The sequence below is a fragment of the Engraulis encrasicolus genome, chromosome 11, assembly GCF_034702125.1.
Source record: "Engraulis encrasicolus isolate BLACKSEA-1 chromosome 11, IST_EnEncr_1.0, whole genome shotgun sequence".
Taxonomy (NCBI): domain Eukaryota; kingdom Metazoa; phylum Chordata; class Actinopteri; order Clupeiformes; family Engraulidae; genus Engraulis; species Engraulis encrasicolus.
In genome coordinates, this window is record NC_085867.1 from 31,668,507 (window position 1) to 31,688,625 (window position 20,119).

The following is a 20,119-nucleotide window of genomic DNA, read 5'->3' on the forward strand; positions in this document are numbered from 1 at the left end:
TCAGAAAACAGCCAGTAAAATGTTGTTCAGTATCTGATGGAGAACCTGCTACCTTGGACATCATCTTGCACTGACACTTCCCCATTCAGATGCTGCTCAGCAAGCATTAGCAGCAGTCGTCTATTCTCACCATAGTTTTAGTGTGGGAAATGCTCATTTGAATTCAGATTCAGAAAACAGCCAGTAAAATGTTGTTCAGTATCTGACTACTTGTATTGCCTCATCATGACTGATGAAACATTTGCTTTGCTGTCAGTAGAAATGTAATGCATTGCAATGCATTGTAGAATTGAATCAAATCGAATCGAAACCTCCCGAATCGTAATCGAATCGAATCTTGAGGGCAGTGCCAATGCACACCACTATGTACATTTTTGTAGTTTCATCAATCTGGTCAAGCAGGCTACCACTGCCCTTTCATCTCTGCTGAGTTCCGGACTATATTAACATTGTCAGCTACTATAATGTCATTTAATAACAATGTTACAATGTTACATTACACAACATGACATATTGTATATGACTGTAGAAAAAAATCTGAGGGCTCTTAGGCTAGAATTACAGCATATACCCTAAAGAAACACCATGCAAAGTGCTTTTCTAACTTCCGTAACGGTAAAACCCTTAACAGACTCCACTATTGTATGATTATCTGACATGGGCTGCCATCTTGAAAGAAACAGTGATACTATACTGTATATTAAGTATAGAATGAGATAAAAGGAAGATTCTGGTTAATTCCAAAGTTACAAATTTGAATTTTGCATCATGAAAAATGACTGATTTGACATCGATATCACCTATATCAGATAAATCATACAAGTGACGGCTGCCATCTTGAAAATGGGGGCCATCTTGAATATTCATGACAACTTTTCTATTATCCATATCACATTTACCAAGTGGTATGAATGGTAAATATGTCTAAAATATATTATATCCAAGAAAACTGTTGTGGCTGGCGGCCATTTTGAAAAATGGCTGCCATGGCCACCATGTTGAAAATTCACGATGGCTCCATATCCAGTTCTTTTTGGAATGCCTTTGGCTATATGTGTACCAATTTTCATGCTTGTATCACAAACTGAACGATTCCTTTATATTTGGAGCTAAGCTATTAGACTACTACTGCACAGGAATCATATTAGACAACGAAAAAGCCATGCTCTTGGAAGGGATGAAGTAATGAAATGCTACTACATTTTCAAGTCAAGACATTTCATTGCATTGTGATTTCTGTGTTTGGAAGCCAATGACTCAACAGTCAACTTTCACCTGATGGGTAAGATTATAAAGAAGACTTGTGACTGAACACATTCATCTACCAACCGTCACCCTATAGTGGACTTGGACCAAAAAAAAAGGCTCGGGCATTTTTGAGCAGCCCCTTCTAAATCCTGGGCCAGTCTTTGACAGAATACAAAAAACCAACAACATTGCCTCCTTAAGACAGGGAAATGCCCTGCATGCATGATTACCAATCTAGGCCTGGTAGTGTCACTGCCTGAGCATGTAGCACACTCTACACCAGTGTTTCCCAACCTTTTTTGTATTGTGTACCCCCTAAACCTTTTTGTCCTAAGATGAGTACCCCTCACTCATGCTCTATATGCCAATGTGACTATTCCCCATGCATTTGTTAATTTTTCCACGTACCCCCTGCAGGGTGCTCGCGTACCCCTAGTGGTACCCGTACCCCTGGTTGGGAAACACTGCTCTACACTCTACACAAAGTGCAAGCAAGGCACTGCAGAGCCACTGTTGTCATGGCTGCCTCCTGCTGACACGTGTAAGGAATTACATGCAGAATAAGATAGAGATACAGTAGGTCTTCATAGGGAGTTCCTTTTTTCTAGAATCAATATGACCTAAGGTTCTAAGCTGCTATGTCCCTTTAGGAGACTAGCAAGGGGTCAGAATGAATCCAGTTCAATGGAAAACTCATTTAGGAGAATGGACTTGATCCCACTTTGTGTTACATTGGTGACATGGGGTAGCCCATGGGGTATGCTGTGCCTTTGTTGAAAAGTCATAGGCCATACAAGTTTCCCTTGTTTAATAAACAGTGGTGGGCCACCTGGATTCAAAAGGTATAATCCAGTTCCACGTATTCCAAATGACTTGGTTATACCCGTCCAATTAGGCAATCACCTGGTTGAATCGAACCGGTAAAACCAGGCTAATTTGGAAAGACTGGATTGCAGCTTCTGAATCTTGGTTGCAGATCACTGGCAATTAAATATTCCTTTAAAGTCTGGTGGAAATGACTTATGTAATGATCTCCTCCTCTCTAGAATTACCCCAAGGTCCAGTATATTCCTAACGTTACGTTGACCATCTCTTCACCATAAACAATGGATTGATATGGAAAATTCTCTGAAATACAATCAAAAGGTAACCCTCTGTTTGAACGCCACACAACCTCAAAGACATGGTGTTCATCTGCTCATGTGCTTCTGATGTCACTGTTATGATGAACAACTATGACTACAGCTTTTATGTTGCATCACCAGCTGACTTCTCATTCTGGCACGTATCGAAGTAGTGTAGTCAACGTAGAACGCAGGTATACGCAGTGTACCCACCTCAAAATTTCAGTGATTTAAGTATACCTGCCTAAAATGGATTGATCCATTATTTATAAGTTTGTAGAATAGCGCAAATATAAACCGTATACCCACTTATAGTGGTATATACAGTATATTTGTAGAGAGTTACTTGTGCACAATCCCTGGTGCTGAACCAAAAAAATACGGTTTTTTTTTTTTTAAAGGTTCGCACACTCCTTTGGATTTTTTTCTTCTTTAAATTATTTTTTCTTCTTTTTATTCATTCATTCAATGGCAATGACGTTTCGACCTCTCGGTCTTCCTCAGATTCAATCTCAAGTCAGCCATCTTGAAAGTCAGCCATCTTAAAAGTGTTGGCCTTTAGAATTAAATCTTTTTCTTTACCTATTATAGAATATTACCAATTTTTTTTTTTTTTTTTTTTAAATCTGTTTAACAATTACCATTTTAATACGAAATATCGGAGGATGAAGCAGACGCGGCACACAGGGTGGATACAGAGTCGACAGTGAAGGGAAAACCATAATTAATATTCCTGGCTTTTTATGTTATGGCTATAATCATGGTACTGACCATGAAATATGGATGAGAAGCAATATCGTCAAAATATCCTATATTTATTATGACTACTTGATCTCTCATCATGCAATCCAAGTCAAGGTTTGAATAGATGTGAATAGATGTGATTTCAGGTGCTTCTTGAACGTAGCCAGTGTGGGGGCCTGGCTTATGTTGGGAGGTAGACTGTTCCAGAGCGTGGGGGCAGCAACACAAAAAGCTCTGTCACCAACACTTCGGAGTCTGGCTCGAGGGATGATGAGATTGTCCTTTTCAGAAGACCGCAGAGACCTGGACTGGGAGTGGGGTTGGAGGAGTTCAGAGAGGTACTGAGGAGCAAGAGAGTGAAGTGATTTGTATGTCAGCAGGAGAATTTTGTACTGAATGCGGGACTTCACTGGGAGCCAGTGAAGCTGTCTGAGTGTGGGAGTGATGTGTTGCCACCACTTTGTGCGAGATATAATTCTGGCTGCTGAATTTTGAACATACTGTAGTTGTTCCAAGGCTTTCTTGGGTAGGCCATACAGTACCCCATTGCAGTAGTCCAGGGGGGAAGTAATGAAAGCATAGATAAGTGTTTCGGTCACAGAGTCAGAGAGTGAGGGCCGGAGTCTGGAGATGTTCTTGAGATGGAAGAAGGCAGATTTGGTGATGTTTTTGATGTGAGACTGGAATGAGAGGGAAGGGTCATGGACGACACCTAGGTTTCGCACCTCTGAGGATGGCCTGATGGTATAGCCATCCACATCCAGGGACAGATCAGCAACCTCCTTGGCCCGGGATGGGGGGTACACTGCAATGATCTCTGTTTTGTCGTTATTGAGTTTGAGTAGGTTTGCAGCCATCCAGGTTTTAAAGTTGCGCAGGCAGTTGATGAGTGGTGAAGGTGGGAGTGGGTGGGACAGAGGACTTAATGCTGATGTATATTTGGGTATCGTCTGCATAGCTGTATGCACAGAAAATATGCACAGAAAATGCTGAATCACTGGTCTGAGTGCACTTAAATGGCTAAAAGGAACCAAGTGTGAAAACACCCTAAGATTATGTAGCCTGGTTCACACCAGAAGGTGTGTGTGTAGCTTTAGCGCCCCCTCTCTGAGTTGTAACTAAAGTCAGTGGTACAAGGTGAACAACACTGGGGAGAGCACCGTTCCTTGTGGAGCTCCAGCGCTACTTATCATAGTCTCTGTTAAGTACCCACTCCCATCTGCAGTAACAAAGTGGAATAGTTCCAAAATTATGTATATTTCATGTACTGTATATATATACAGTATATGCTCAGAGACAATAAAAATGCACAAATTCTAAGAATGACCAAAAAAAATGGGGCAATACAGGGCGGCCATTTCACAGCGAGTTTCCCTGCGAGTCACCTGCTCTTGTGCTTCTGATGTCACTGTTATGATGAACAAGTATGACTACAGCTTTTATTTTGCTCTCACCAGGTGACCTCACAGTTTGGCACACATCCCATGTCTAGAACATACTTGAATCTGGCCTGTTCGAGATTAAACAATCCTACAATTATTCAGTTCAATCACACACACACACACACACACACACACACACACACACACACACAACAATAACAATAACTAATCCGTCCAAAATCATAAAGTTGCTTTTGATCTATATTAGTGTTTGGGTTATATGCCCATCTCCTTTAGGCCTACAATAAATCTTCCACCCCACAAGAAGGCAGCAATGTGTGTGGTTAAAGTTGAACTAGAACTACTGAGCACGCGGGTCTGATGGAAATGCCACTGTGATGACGTAAAAACGGGGCGAGTTCAGGGCGGCCATTACACAGCGAGTTTCCCTAGGAAGGTCGGGGGGAAACAGGGAACTAGCTAGCCAAAACATTATTGCGGCCAATCGTATATGTAAACTTCACCTGCACTCTGAACGTATCGGTCTATGCATCACCTTGTACCAGAGAACGCATCTTTGTTCATTTGTTTTGGTTTCGTCTCTTGTTTCGATCTGTTATTCGCAGGCTAGCAGTGTAACGTTCACTTAGCCAGCTAGCCAACATTAGCTTTGGGGTAGACGCCGAAAACCCGGCTCTTGCGTCGTATGAAGGGAAATTATATCGCTAAATCCTGAGCGGTACCTAAATATATCTGGTGAAACCCAGGTGGTAAGGGAACTTTGGTAAAAGGAATTTTATTATTTTAATAATTGGGCTCGTTCAAAATGGACGATAAATCATTTACAAAGGAACTAGACCAGTGGGTTGAACAACTCAATGAGTGCAAACAGTTGTCGGAGAATCAAGTGAGGACGTTATGCGAAAAGGTAAGGCATCCTTCCTCATTTAATGGAATATGTACTATTCCATGTGATTAGTTAGTAATAAATGTCATATAATTCAAAATCTATGTAGCGACTGACGCTGCTACTCTACAACTTCGCAGTGGTGTGAAGTACATGTCAGTGTTTTTGACTTACAGGTAGAGCTAGAGCACTAACGAGCTATCTGAACTAGACAGCTAGTTCTAGTCGCTAGAGCTCTACAGCGAAGTTAGTTACTGGTTGGCCAACTTCTGCTAGCTACTAGCGAACACTCGGAGCTTCAGCTTCATGCGGTGCTGAAATGGCCTGACATGTCAGGTGCGGCATGTCACGGCGAAAACGATTCGAAACAACTCTATTGAAAACGCTATTTGGACAATTGCACAAGGGATGGTCTTGCGCAGCTTGGTTATAAGTCAGAAAGAATTGAAATGATCGAATGTCTTGTGGTTGTCAAGAGGGCCATCATATTTGTAGCACCCCTGAGAGGTAGGCTAGCAGACTAGGCCTGGTCCGCAAATTTGGTGGCATTTGAGCAGTGCATATCATTTTACAACATTCCAGAAACTTCCCTGATTGATGGTGCGTACAATCATCCCCCCAAGAAGCCGCAACCTGCTTACTTGGGGAAGGGGTTTCTTATCAGTCGCTCCTCTAGTTATTGGATAAGCACCCCGTACCCACCCACAGTGTTATTGACAAGTTAAAGTCCTCAATGCATGTACAACAGCTGTCTCGCAGCCGTCAGACAAAAATACTCCAACAACTCGGCTATTACAGATGAGCTCTATCAGCAGTCTTGTGGTGTTAACTATAACCCCTGTAAGTTCACCCTGTCTGCCAAGGGAGAGGGGCCATTGGTATTTTGGGCTTAAAGCACCTACCTAATGGGTGTCTATGGAAATATTGCATGTTCGGACAGTGGGGATTTGCAACTTGGTTTTGACAGCTATTCAAAGGTTATGGGAAAGTCTGGCGTTGATATTTACCCCGCCACTGTCCTACTGCAGAAGTACCTGGCGACTGGCGTGTGCAATGTTTGAATTGGCAGATATTGTGACAGCCGGGTCTTATGGACAAGGAGGTGGTCTTGGATTTGGAAGGTTGCTGCCATGTGTTGCAATATGTTATTGGGTTGCATCTCTGGTTGCGTGTTCGAATCCCACATAACCCATGGTCGAAGTACCCAAGGCAACTAACCCCATGTTGCCCCAGGGACTGTAAACCAATACCTTAAAGGCGATTTGGACAAAAGCGTCAGTTGAGTGTAGTGTAATCATAATGCAATGTGATGTTCAATCAAATGGATTGCTGACCATTTGCCAAATTGGTAGAATTTAAGCTTGATGAAGGGCTTGGTAAGAGAAGTAGTTTACTGGAAAACACTAGCCCAGTTTACAAGAGACTAGGGGTGTAACGGTACACAACAATCACGGTTCGGTACGTACCTCGGTTTTTGGGGTCACGGTTCGGTACATTTTCGGTACAGTATATGGGAAATAGAAAACCATTTTCTTCCTCAGCACGTTGTTAATTTCACCAAAAAATTGTGAAAATACCAACGAAAAAAGGGAAATACTACTTTCTCCTCAATGTTTCACAAAGACCAAGCCTCCACACCTGTTTTTTCTTGCATTTTCTCTCAGGGTTCTGCACGAGCCTCTGCATGTAGTAGCAGCATAATGTAAAACCATGAACAGAGTAGCCTTTTACGCAACCTTTCGGTACTCAGTACAGCACTGTTCGATTCGGTACAGGTCTTTTCGGTACGATACGTCGGTTCGATATCGTTACACCCCTACAAGAGACAAACCCTAGAGGCAGTCTGTCTTGCTGATTTGTGTACTGAACTGTGTCTGGTCACTCACTAGATAATTTCTCATATCCTGGATATAAAGGCATGATTGCAAACAGTAAATGATATATGAATGCATTAGGATTTATTAAATTACTAACTTCGTCATTAAATCATTTTGTTATTTCTGTAAATGGCCAATTATAATGAAACTCTGTAGTTGGTTGGAGCTGTCCATTTCAGCAAGGTGGTTAACAGTCAGCTAACTCAAAGTCTCCTCTGCTTATCATTGCTGTTTATGTACTTTTTTTTACTATGCAAGCAGTACAGCATGGCCAACATTGGACCGTAAGATACTGTCAACAACAGTATAATCATTGTCTAATGTTGTATAATGCCAGTATTTTATTTTGTCAGTATTTATAATCTGCAGCAATGAATGAGCACAGCGGCCTACGCTGATACGACACATGATGATTGAATGTTTGGTACTTATCGGCTCTGATTAGAAATGAAGGCCTTCAGTTTTTCGTTGACTCCAGAAGTCAGCTTCCTTCCTGGTCCATGAAATTACTGAAAAAAGAGCAGGATTACGCCAAAGCCGTCTCCATGGACACATGGTCTCCATGGTGATGCTTAGGAGTTCTCCTCTCACGTGTAGCACTACCGCTGCATCACTAGCATAAAAAGGGTTTCTTTTTTTGGCGGGGGGTGGAGGATGCATGCTTCCTTTGTGGAAAGTCACTGGTGCACGTGCTTCCTCTTGAAACATGCATCACCTCCCTGTCCTTTCCTCTGTGTTAAATTGTTATTCTGCAGGAACATCACTCTCTACCCTCTAATCATTTTGTTTCCATCCATTTCCTTTTCATTCTGCAATTCTTTTAAAACTCCTCAAAGGCAAAAGAGATCCTGACCAAAGAGTCCAACGTGCAGGATGTGCGCTGCCCGGTCACGGTGTGCGGAGATGTGCACGGTCAGTTCCACGATCTCATGGAGCTCTTCAGAATCGGGGGCAAGTCGCCCGACACCAACTACCTGTTCATGGGGGACTACGTGGACCGAGGCTACTACTCGGTGGAGACAGTCACACTGCTCGTAGCACTTAAGGTCAGTCGTCCAGTGTCTGCTATTCCAGAATAGATTATTCCATTCCATATTTGTGTGTGTGTGTGTGTGTGTGTGTGTGTGTGTGTGTGTGTGTGTGTGTGTGTGTGTGTGTGTGTGTGTGTGTGTGTGTGTGTGTGTGTGAAAAAGGTCCATTGACTGAGGTCTGCACACTTGAAATTATTTATCAAGATTTATTCCATGCTGTGCGGACCTCACTCAGAACTTAAATCAGGACAGAGGTTTTAATCTCAACTGTTCATCCGCCACCTTCTACCACCACTGTGTGTAACCAATCACTGTAGCCTGTTCACTAGTCCATGCATTCTTCCATTAGGAGGAGCACATGGGGTTTCCGTTCAGCAAAGTTCAAATGTATCAGTAGTAATTTGCCCTAATGAGATGCGTATCAATAGCTTTCCATTACAAAGGGATTAGGTGTGTTTCCTATCGGAATGTTGATGAACAAACTGAATGCAAGTCCTGTTCCTGTCTGGTCTTTTGAGGAGATCACATTTAGTACCACTGCACATCACTCTTATCTATTTTGGATGTACATCAGAGAGAAGCATCTTCCAGAGCCCGATTAGTGCTTGGAACACATTGGTACAGTTGGCTAGTACGAACGATTTGGACGACTGTTAAATGCATGCGTAACAAGGACTAATAGGCTAATATTTTGATAACACATTTCGCAGCTGAATGTGCTTCACAGTTTGACAACACGTAGCAAGAGAGCTGTACAGTAAAATGTGTGTGTGTGAGATGAACGTGCCTGAATGTCTAGATTGGGGGGACGGTGTGTGTGAGCGTGATGTGTGAAGGAGCAGACCCATTGACCCGTGGTAAGAATAGCACTGCTCTGTGCCGATTAATTAGCCCAGTGCTGCTGGAGCGGACAAGAGGAGCAATGGTACCAACTGTGTCTCTGTGATGGAGCTCAGTGACTGTATGAATGGAAGCAAAATGTCATGTATGTATAAATTGGCTGTAAAATGTATTTCTCCAATACATTTCATATGCTTATATGACAATCTTTGCTTATTTAGTTTAGTTTATTTGGTTTATTTAGTCAGGGACCATGTGCAAAGTACATTAATTGCAAAGTAAAGAGATGACCTGCACTAGAGCTCTCTTTTTGTCGGAGCCGCCCATCGATTGTCCATGCTCTGCTTTGATGAAAATGGCCATCCATTGCTATAGCACGTCTGCACCAGTGTGCGGGCGTAACCTAAATCGTCAGAGCCGATGGTGCTCTGCAGTGCTGTCAGAACTGGTGTGTGCAGACCCTAAGTGTTATTAGCCAGGGCCCCATCGCTGATTGCTCTTGTTCTCCTTTTGCATTTGTATGTGTGTTTTGTCCATTTGTGTCTATTTGTGTTTTTATTCTGTGAGACCAAAGGCAATTTTCATGGTGCCATGACAATAAAGTCTATTCTATTCCTTGTGCAGGTGCGGTTCCCAGAGCGCATCACAATCCTACGGGGCAACCACGAGAGCAGACAGATCACGCAGGTGTACGGCTTCTATGACGAGTGTTTGAGGAAATACGGCAACGCCAACGTGTGGAAGTACTTCACAGACCTCTTCGACTACCTGCCCCTCACCGCCCTCGTCGATGGACAGGTAAGCTTAACAAGACGCACCTTTCCAGCGTCGGAAGCTGTGTATGTGTGCGCGAGTGAGTGAGAGAGAGAATATGAGGCATTTGTTGTAAAACGTTTCAGGCAACACACCAAGTACAGGAATGCATCATGCATACATGTCAGTTTTGTATTTGAATGGAGTGCAAAGAGTTCTCTAATCTTTGAGTCGAACATTTTGGGCTGAACTGATAGTGGGAATCAGCCAGTGAGCATGTTGAGTCACATGCATCCTTGTTTGAACCTCTATGAGGTCGTTGCCTACTAAGCAGTTGTTTCAGGTGCGTGTTTTTTTTTTATGACTCAGTCAGTGGGATGGTACAGAATGTGATGAGAAGTGCAAGCACTGGACTGCACATCTTGTATGTGGATGTGAATGAGGACAAAGGTTACTTTGATATGGCTCAGCAGAGCTGTCAAAACATTCCAGAACCAATTTTACGTAAAAGACGGATAGAAGCCAAGCCAAGCCAAACAAGTTTAGTAGGAAGCAGTAATCACGTAATCCTGCCATGGAATTTAAAAAAAAATCAAGGAAAGAAGGATTTTGAATGTGCGGACTCCTCACACTGGTTTGGTAATGTATGTCAGCGTGGGCCAATAAAAGACCGACTCTGAAGCACCATTGTGGCTCTTTAGCTTTTGCATTTCTTTTAGAGATTTGAAAATCTTTGTTTTGAAAGACGTGTGTGTGCGCGCGCGCTTGTGTGCTCATAGTTAATATGGAACTTATCTAGTCATGTCTGGATACATTCAAACTTTTTAGGTGTTATACACCTATTTTACACACAAGAACTGTTACAGCGCCAGTGTATATGTCTCAGCTTTACCCTAATACTTTCTGACATACTGTATACATCTGTGTAGCTGTGAGCGTGACTTGGCAAAAATCAGTTTGACGAAGTGGGCCAAGTTAAGTTAACCCATCTTAACATTTAACAATGTACTGTGTACATTTGTGTTGCTGTGAGTGAGAAGCGGCAAAACTCAGTTTGACAAAGTGGGCCAAGTTAAGTTAACCCATTTTAACATTTAGCTTAGCGGCAATCTGAAAAGAATGTGGAACTGCAGTCAGTCTGTAAAGGTCAGGCTGTGTGTGAGTAGCCCCTGGATATCTCAGACAACCCAGTGGAATGCTCCCTCAGGGGAACATGTGCATTAGTTGTACAACAGAAAATAAGAAGCTAGTTTTTGAGTCTTGGAAAAAGTTTCGGGGTCAGAGCAGGTCTTTCCCAGCCAGGCAGAATATTTTTCATCAACTTTGTGTCCTTGTAACAACATCAGCAGTAAGGCCAAAGATATTTATTGTATCATCACATGCACAGAGATAGCAGGGTTGGTAAGAGGCAGTGAGATGGCAGACTCTCCCTTCTAAGAGTTTTATTTGTCACATGCATAGAAATACTCAACAAAAAATATAGTGTGTGTGTGTGTGTGTGTGTGTGTGTGTGTGTGTGTGTGTGTGTGTGTGTGTGTGTGTGTGTGTGTGTGTGTGTGTGTGTGTGTGTGTGTGTGTGTGTGTGTGTGTGTTTCTTCGTATTGCTGATTCGCTCCAACTATTATTGTGGTGGTGGGCTTGTTTTCTCAGCTTTTTTGGTCCGTTGATGATCAGTTTTGTTTTCAAGTCCGAGAAAGGTATTTATTTTTTGTACCTGACAAGTTTCGGCTGCCTTGTCTCTGCAGCCTTCATCAGAGGCGTCACTTGATGTTGTGTGATGTCATCTGTCATGGTTTATTTGTGTTTTGCCTTCCCACCAGGGATGTTTTTCTCAACAGCGTCATTGATAACTGAAGTAGCATCTTACTTGGTTGCAATGCAATTTCCCATAGGCAGCCTACTAAGTTGCTAATTGGTTAGCATCGACGCTTTAGGGAAACGGGGCCCTTATCACACTTGAAAATGACAGGGTTTATTATTATTATTATTAGCAGACCTAAAGATTTTTTTTTTGTTTATTTCGTAAGTCAATACTTATGTATGTTTTGTGTTGCCTTCCTCCCTGTCTGTGTGTCTCAGATCTTCTGCTTGCACGGTGGGCTGTCCCCGTCAATAGACACGCTGGATCACATCCGGGCCCTCGATCGCCTGCAGGAAGTTCCACACGAGGTCAGTAGACCCACTCAGGAGCTGTTTACTTCCATTAATGGGTATTTAATTCCATTCAGCAATAGTTTATTTCATTAAGGAATATTAAATTCCATTGAGGAGTGTTTCATCTCATTAAGGGCTGTTTCAATTCCATTGATTGATTCCAAGCCTTGAATAGTGGATAGGGTGTGGTGTGGTTTCAAGGCCAAAAGTCAATGTTTGAAACCAGCCACTAACTAGAGACCCAGCTACTGATTAGTGCCGCACTATTAATACAAGTCTCTCAGGGGTGACGTGGCTTAGTGGGCTACCTCCCACTCATTTCCTGTGTCTCTCTCTATCCTAGCTGAATAATGAAGGTGTAAATGTTTATTTAAATGAAATTAAATGTAAAAAAAATAAAAAATACAATTCTCTCATTTTATTTCTGTCAGGGACCAATGTGTGACCTGCTGTGGTCGGATCCTGATGACCGCGGGGGCTGGGGTATCTCTCCCCGAGGTGCAGGATACACCTTTGGACAGGACATCTCAGAAACCTTCAACCACGCCAATGGTCTTACTCTCGTGTCACGAGCTCACCAGTTAGTCATGGAGGTCAGACACTCTCCTCACACTTACACTCTATATAATTTTGCAAAGTGCTTTTTTAAAAATTGTTTCTAATGTAATAAAAATGAACATGCATACAACTCCAAGACTTAAATATGACAATGAATCGTGAAAAAAGTGTAATTGGAGCGAGTCTTAGGACAATTCTGTAAATTCATCACAATTGGACTTTGTAGGTTTTGCACATCAGCCCTGCTAACAATGCTCAAATGTGTCTGGTTTCTGAGCGAATAAAAGAGAAAGGCATATACCCAGCCTAAAGATTCTCAGTGCCTGACTGTGTTGCTTGCAGATTTGCCATTACTGTGTGACTCAGGTATTCCTACCCACACACGGTTGTGATGGCTTGGGCTATATTTGCTGTACGCTCCGCGTCTATCACAAAGACCCTTAAATATCCAGTGATTCATACTCACACACTCCCCGTTTTCACACGGATGCATAATTTACACAGGGAGACTGAGGCCTGCTGCATTTATCCCCTTGTTCTTCTGTCTTGTCTCCTGCACATATACACTCTGAGTGGGCAGAGGCGAGTAGGCTGGGATAAGATGAGGCTTCATTGTCCCTTCTAGAGAGATATGAACATTCCCAACAGGTCGCCACTAGTGTAGATTAAGTGTTAGCTGTTGTTCACCATCTAGTGTAGTGGCTGGCTGCACCTCCTCTTTGTAATTTTTGTTGTAGCCCCCTATCTATTAAGCATATTTTAACTTGCTCTGTACTGAAAATGAAAAGGCAGCAGTTTTTTTCAAGAAAGATAATGTTTTTGATATTTTTAATAAGGTCCCACCTTTAAAGGTTTTGAATTTTTTAGAATGTATTGATGTTAAAAAAACGTATTTAATATCTTTATTTATATAATAATAATTGTATTTGTATAGCACTGTGTCATACAAGGCATGTAACTCAAAGTGCTTAACAAATGGGAAAAAACATTGTTAGAGATAGATTTAAAAGGAGAGGTATAGAGGAGAGGCAGAAAAAGCAGGAAGGCAGAGGAAGAAGAGATAGACAGAGAATGTAGAGTCATAAGGTCAACGTAGGTTAGGACCAGGATTCTTAGATGTGTAAGGTCCATAGTGGCTGGGCCTATCATAAGTCATAGATAGTCACACAGAGATTGGGCGCTCAGATGCGGCCCCTGGTGGCATCAGGGGTGAGGAAAAACTCCCTTTCGCTTGATTCATAGTTGTGAGGGGGAAAAAAAAAAGCTCAGTGAGGTCTGAGAAAAAAGACCCCTGTAGTCAGGAAGAAACCTCAGGCAGAGACCAGCGGCCACCTAGGGGAGCCCCCTGCCAGGGCTGGATTGCGAGTAGTAAGGGCGCTGCGGCGGCTGGGACACTATGACGCCTTGGCAGCTAGGAGTTGGCAAGGATGAAGAGGTGGGTCTTCAGCTGCTTCTTAAAGGAGTCGACGGAGGTGGCTGATCGGATCTCGATGGGGAGGGCGTTCCATCTCTTGGGCGCATAGCAGGCAAACGCGGCGTCGCCGATCTTCTTCTGCGGGGGGGTGGGGGTCCTTAGCAGCTTGGCATCAGTGGACCTGAGAGCTCGAGCAGGGGCATAAAAAGAAAGCATGTCTGAGATATAGCTAGGGGCAAGTCCATTTAATGCTTTAAATACTGTGAGCAGAATCTTAAAGTCGATTCTGTATGAGACAGGTAACCAGTGCAGGTCTGCCAAGACAGGAGAGATGTGCTCTCTCATTCTGGTTCTTGTTAGGATTCTTGCCGCAGAATTTTGAATGAGTTGCAATTTGTCAATTAATTTTTTTGGGAGACCAGAGAAGAGAGCATTGCAGTAGTCTATCCTACTGGTGACAAAGGCATGAATAAGTTTCTCAGCGTCTTGTCGGGGGGCCAAGCCGCGCACTTTGTTGACATTTCTAAGATGGAAAAAAGCAGATTTTGTTATCTTGTTGATGTGAGGCTCAAAGCTCAAATCCGAGTCTATGACCACACCTAGGCTAGTAACCTTATCTTTAATGTGTATGCTTAGGTCACCTAGGCTTGAGTGGAGTTTTGCACGTTTTTTCTTAGGCCCAATGAGCAACACTTCAGTTTTATCTTCATTTAATTTTAGGAAGTTACTGTTCATCCAATCTGTAATGGCAGACATGCATTTAGTCAAGGCATGAATGGCAGTGGTTTGGCTAGGCTCGACAGAGATATATAGTTGAGTGTCATCGGCATAGCTATGAAAATCAACATTGTGCTCTCTGATGATGGAGCCCAGGGGCAACATATAGAGAGAGAAGAGGAGAGGGCCCAAGCAACTACCCTGAGCAACTCCAAAAGGTACATCATACTTGTTGGAGACGTATTCTCCGATGGTGACAAAAAACTGTCTTCCTGTAATATATGTTTTGAACCACTCTTAAGACGTGACCGGACAAGCCTACCCAAGATTCAAGGCGGTCAATTAGTATGTTGTGGTCTATCGTGTCAAAGGCGGCACTGAGGTCGAGGAGGATAAGAGCTGAAACTTTGTTTGCGGCAGTGTTGAGCCTAAGATCACTTATTATTTTGGTTAGTGCTGTTTCTGTGCTATGGTTGGCTCTAAAGCCTGATTGGAATTTTTCCAAGATATCATTCCCAGCCAGATGTTGATTAAGCTGTTTAAATACAACTTTTTCTAGTACCTTGCTTATAAAGGGGAGGTTTGATATAGGTCTGTAGTTGTTTAAAGAATTCTGATCTAAATTTGTCTTTTTTAGGAGTGGCTTTACCATGGCTGTTTTGAATGAGCTTGGAAAAATGCCTGTAAGCATAGAGGTGTTAACAATTTGCAGTAAAGGTGCTGCTAAGCAACCAAGTATGTTTTTTAGCAGATATGTGGGGATCGCGTCAAGGCTGCAGGTAGACTGCTTACTTTCCCTGACTATTTTACAGAGGTCGTCCTCTGTAATTGGACAAAACTTTTGGAAGCTCTCAGGTCTCCTAGGGGGGTTTAACCCTCCCCTCGGTGTATCGCCTGAGTGGGCGACAGAGGTTGCTGCGTTTCCACCTTGGATGCCTTCTCTAATGTCGGCAATCTTTTTATTAAAAAATCTAGCAAATTCCTCGCACTTGGCATGTGATGCTGCATTTAGGTTGTTATTGCTATGTGTTGGATTAAGCAGGTGGTCAATAGTGGAAAAAAGATCTTTCGCATTATGCTGGTTGTCTGTTATGATTTTGGAAAAATATGCTTTTCTCTCTGAGCGTACCGCATTATTGTAGGAGGAGATCTCATCCCTAAGGGATTGTCTGTGGACTTCTAATTTAGTTTTCCTCCAAAGACGCTCGGTTACTCTGCATTTTCTTTTTAAGGCTCTAAGTGAGTCATTCATCCAAGGTGAATACCTAGCTCTGGTTCTTGTCGTCGTTCTAATTGGAGCTATGTTATCTAGAATTCCTCTTAAGTTGTTGTTGAAGCTATCAACCATTTCATCAGGTGTGCAGTGACCATTTAGTAGGTCACCTGATTTGATGAGGTCTGAAATCTTAAGCTCAGCAGAGGCATTAATGCGTCGTCTGTGAATGACATTGTTGGGTGTGCTAATTTGTGTTGAAATGTCAAAATCAAAAAACACACAGTGGTGGTCGGAGAGGCCGACGTCCGTGACCGATATATTGTTGATATCAAGTGCATGTGAAATAACAAGGTCAAGTGTGTTGCCTTTTCGATGGGTAGGCTGTTCTGTAACATTCTGGACGAGACCGAATCCATTTAATGTGTCTAAGAAAGACTTGGCTATTGCGTCATCTGATTTATTTACGTGGATATTAAAGTCGCCAGCAATTATTGCTTTGTCATAGTTAGTAAGTACGTCCGACATGAAGGTGGAGAAATCAGATAGAAATGACGAAGAGAATTTCGGTGGACGGTACAGAACAATAATGATCAGTTTGAGGTTTGCTTGGACCCTCATTGCCATGTATTCAAATGAAGAGAAAGAGCCCAGATTCATCTTAGTACAATTAAATTTGTTGGAGAAAAGTATGGCTACGCCTCCGCCTCGTTTCTTTGGTCTCGGGGCGTGAAGGAATTTGTAATCGGAAGGGCAAGCTTCAATAAAAGTAGCAGCCCCGTCGTCTTTAAGCCATGTTTCGGTATATGGTTTTTAGTTTTGTAAATGTGATGCTATGTTTTTTTTCTATCGGTATTGGCCATGATATAGCCATAGCTGCTGAAATGGCAATATATGTAAAAAATCAATCAATCAGTGTAGTGGCTTCGGGGTCCCAGGCGGCTGGCTGCCCCAGTCAGCTGTCTGCCAAGCCTGGTGATGTGAGGAGGAGGAGGAGGACAAAAGGCTTTTGGCTTTAACCTGTCGGAGTTGGGTGGTTGGATTGGAAAGCATCAGTAAGGAGGAATGTAGAGTGTGTGGGTTTGAGTGTCCTAATTACTTCAAAAGAAGAAGAGTCATGTCATAGCTATCTGGGATGAGACATGATATTTCGAAACCAGTTTTGTATCTTGCATGAATACACTGAAATAAAATCCTCCCCTCTTCTTTCTCTCTCTCTCTCTCCCTCGCAGGGCTACAACTGGTGTCACGACAGAAATGTGGTCACCATTTTCAGTGCGCCAAACTACTGCTATCGCTGTGGCAATCAAGCTGCCATCATGGAACTGGACGACACTCTTAAATATTCCTTGTACGTACACTTTGTCTTGTGTTTACACACATCCACCTTAGATGAAACAAGAGTTGTATACAGGGCTCACAAAACAAGCATTAGGGATATTTGCCTGGCTATAGGGATATTTGGCCGATGATTTAGGCCGTTTTTTTAAAAACTGATATATATTTTAATCCGTTTGCGTATAAACATGGTATGTGGATTAAAAACCGCATTGTGACGGGTGCGTTGTCTCCACTTAAAACTTGGGTTTCCTGTCTGTTTACCTGTAAAGAAAGGCCCAGACGTACTTTATGCTTAAAAAAATATCCATATACCTGTAAGCTGCATCTTGGTGTAAAGTAACAGCTACTGTTCCTCTGTGCTTGAAGGTGAGTTTGAGGATCATTTACTTTTGCAGGGCTTTTCTTTTTCTTTTTAGATTCATCCTGACATTTCACCTGAAACCTAAATGTGCCTTTTTGTGAACACTGGAATAGAGAACTGGGCTGTTTTCAGGGTGCTCCTGACAAACCTGAGATTTGATCTGATTTGCATATTTCCATGCATTTGTCATGGGTTGTTGGCATTAGCGACATCTAGTGCAGACATGTGCTCCTGAGATGCAAAACAGATAACCAGTATGTCGAGAAACGGGTTGTTGAAGAAAAATACAAGTAGCGCGTTTTAGTGTTGTATGCCACTTAATTAAAAAAAATTATGTTCAAGTTGAAGAGCACTTTCTTCCAAAGCAACATGCAACTCAATGACACCCCCCAAAATACTTTTTTAACTTGTCCAGTACGTATGATGTATGACGTATGACGTATGACAGTAGAAGTGTAATATAAAAAAGTGTAACATAAAAAAACTTTTGACCTCTGTCTTTGGCATCATCTGTATTCATGATTGTGACCATCACTAGGGTTGTGGGTGTGTTCTGACTAATATGCCAACAAGCCTGGCTCTTTGGTGTAGCGATCAGAGCCCCAGTTTACTACCCCAGAAGGTCTGGGTTCGAGTCACGGCGGGGCAACTCTACTCCCCTTCGCTACAATGACCATTAACAATATATTTTTGAATAATTACGTACAGTATGTTATATGGGAATTAGTAATGTATTTAACCCTTGTGGTGCCCCTGTCTGCTTTAGCCTACAGTTTGATTACTTGCCTCTACTTCTTTAAGATGTGATAATGTTTGTGTATATGGAGAGTTTCATTGCAAAATGCCTTTTTTTTTTTTTTACTTTGGCAGTTTATTATTGGTAATGACTGTGCAGACATCTATGGTAGGGCTGCTCGATTATGAGAAAAATCAGTATCACGATTATTTCAGTCAATATTGATATCACAACATTTTTAGACGATATTTCTTTTAAAGACGAATCAATTGTGCTAAACAATTCACAATCTTCCCTCCCTTCAGCAGTTAGAGTGGAGGGCCATAGAGAAACACACAGTGGTGTTCTGCATGATTGTTAGGTAGCAAGTCTGTTTTTTGCTCGTAATGGCTCAAATGGAGGGGAATGCATTTGCGTAACCTACCTTTTGGCAGTATAGACAAATGGTAAAAATATTGATATTATGAAATCTGATATTGTTTGATAGAAATATTGATATCACGATATTAATACGATATATTGCACAGCCCTAGTCTATGTGTGAATTCTTGCCATTCAAATATTTTGTGGACATACTATCAAGCTGACATAAAATGCATTTTGCAACGCAATGCCCAGTATAAAAATATCAATCCAGTACAAAATGGATGTCATTTTGCAATGAAGCTCTTCATACATAGAAGTATAATACAATCGTATTTGTATAAATTAAGTGTTTTAACCCTTATGTTGCCGTTGTCTGTTTCAGCTTACAGTTTGACCCTGCTCCTCGGCGCGGAGAGCCTCATGTGACTCGCCGCACCCCTGACTACTTCTTATAAGCTCGCACTGGCCTGACGGGGGGGAGGAAAGGCGAGGCCAGACAGGAGCAGAGAGGAGATTTCTGAAGCAAGCAACAAAGAGACAAAATATATATATATATAAATATATCCCGGCGGTTGCTCGTACGCGTGTATATATGCACAACACAAAGTGCTGTATGTTTGTATATGTACATGTGCACGGGAGTCTCTTGCGACGACGTGAAAGCACTAACATGGACCAAAATGTGCCATATAAAGCATTTGATGCCGAAAAAGAAAAAAACAATTCGCCCTGTGTCTCAGTACTTCAACACACAGTGTACCGTTGTAGCCTCTAGTGCAATTGCCTGCTGTATACTATTGATGGTAAAAAAGACGTTCTCTCTGTTCTTGAAAATGTATATTATTACTCTGAGCAACAAAAGAGGAAAAAAATAAAAGGAGATGTGATAAACTCGCTTTCTTCTCCCCTACACATCCACCTCCCCTTTCCTGCCCCCCACCCCCCGTTATCACTGGACATTGTATTCTGGGTCGGCAGTGCCAGGCATGTGACAATACAACAATGTTTTATACAAAATGCACAAGCTTACACTCTACACACACACACTCAGACGACTCTTTAAAACACTATACTCTATTTGGAATGAATACTTAATATTGACGGAGGAGTCTCCTTTTTGGGAGTGTATGCTTTTATGTATATGACAAAAACCCATCCACTTTACCTTTCCTTTCTTTCCTTCTCTTCTCCATCTCTCTCTCTTTACACTAATCTGTCTGTCTCTGTCTAAACTTCACCATTTTTTTTGTGTTTACTTTTTTTTTCTCTGTGTATTTGTCATGATGTGATTGCCTCTGGTGTATGAACTAATAAAGTACTTTCAATTACAAGCTACACCATAAACAAAAACCC

At 42.2% G+C, this 20,119-nt stretch overlaps 1 protein-coding gene across 1 annotated transcript; it reads left to right on the forward strand.

Moving 5' to 3' along the window:
* Positions 1 to 4,913: 4,913 nt before the first annotated feature.
* Positions 4,914 to 20,116, forward strand: ppp2cb (protein phosphatase 2, catalytic subunit, beta isozyme). The gene is made up of 7 exons (XM_063210449.1): positions 4,914 to 5,426; positions 8,119 to 8,328; positions 9,778 to 9,951; positions 11,986 to 12,075; positions 12,492 to 12,653; positions 17,195 to 17,313; positions 19,149 to 20,116. Exons 1-7 carry the CDS (start codon positions 5,325 to 5,327, stop codon positions 19,219 to 19,221), a joined length of 930 nt encoding a protein of 309 aa, XP_063066519.1. The 5' UTR covers positions 4,914 to 5,324; the 3' UTR covers positions 19,222 to 20,116.
* Positions 20,117 to 20,119: the final 3 nt, after the last annotated feature.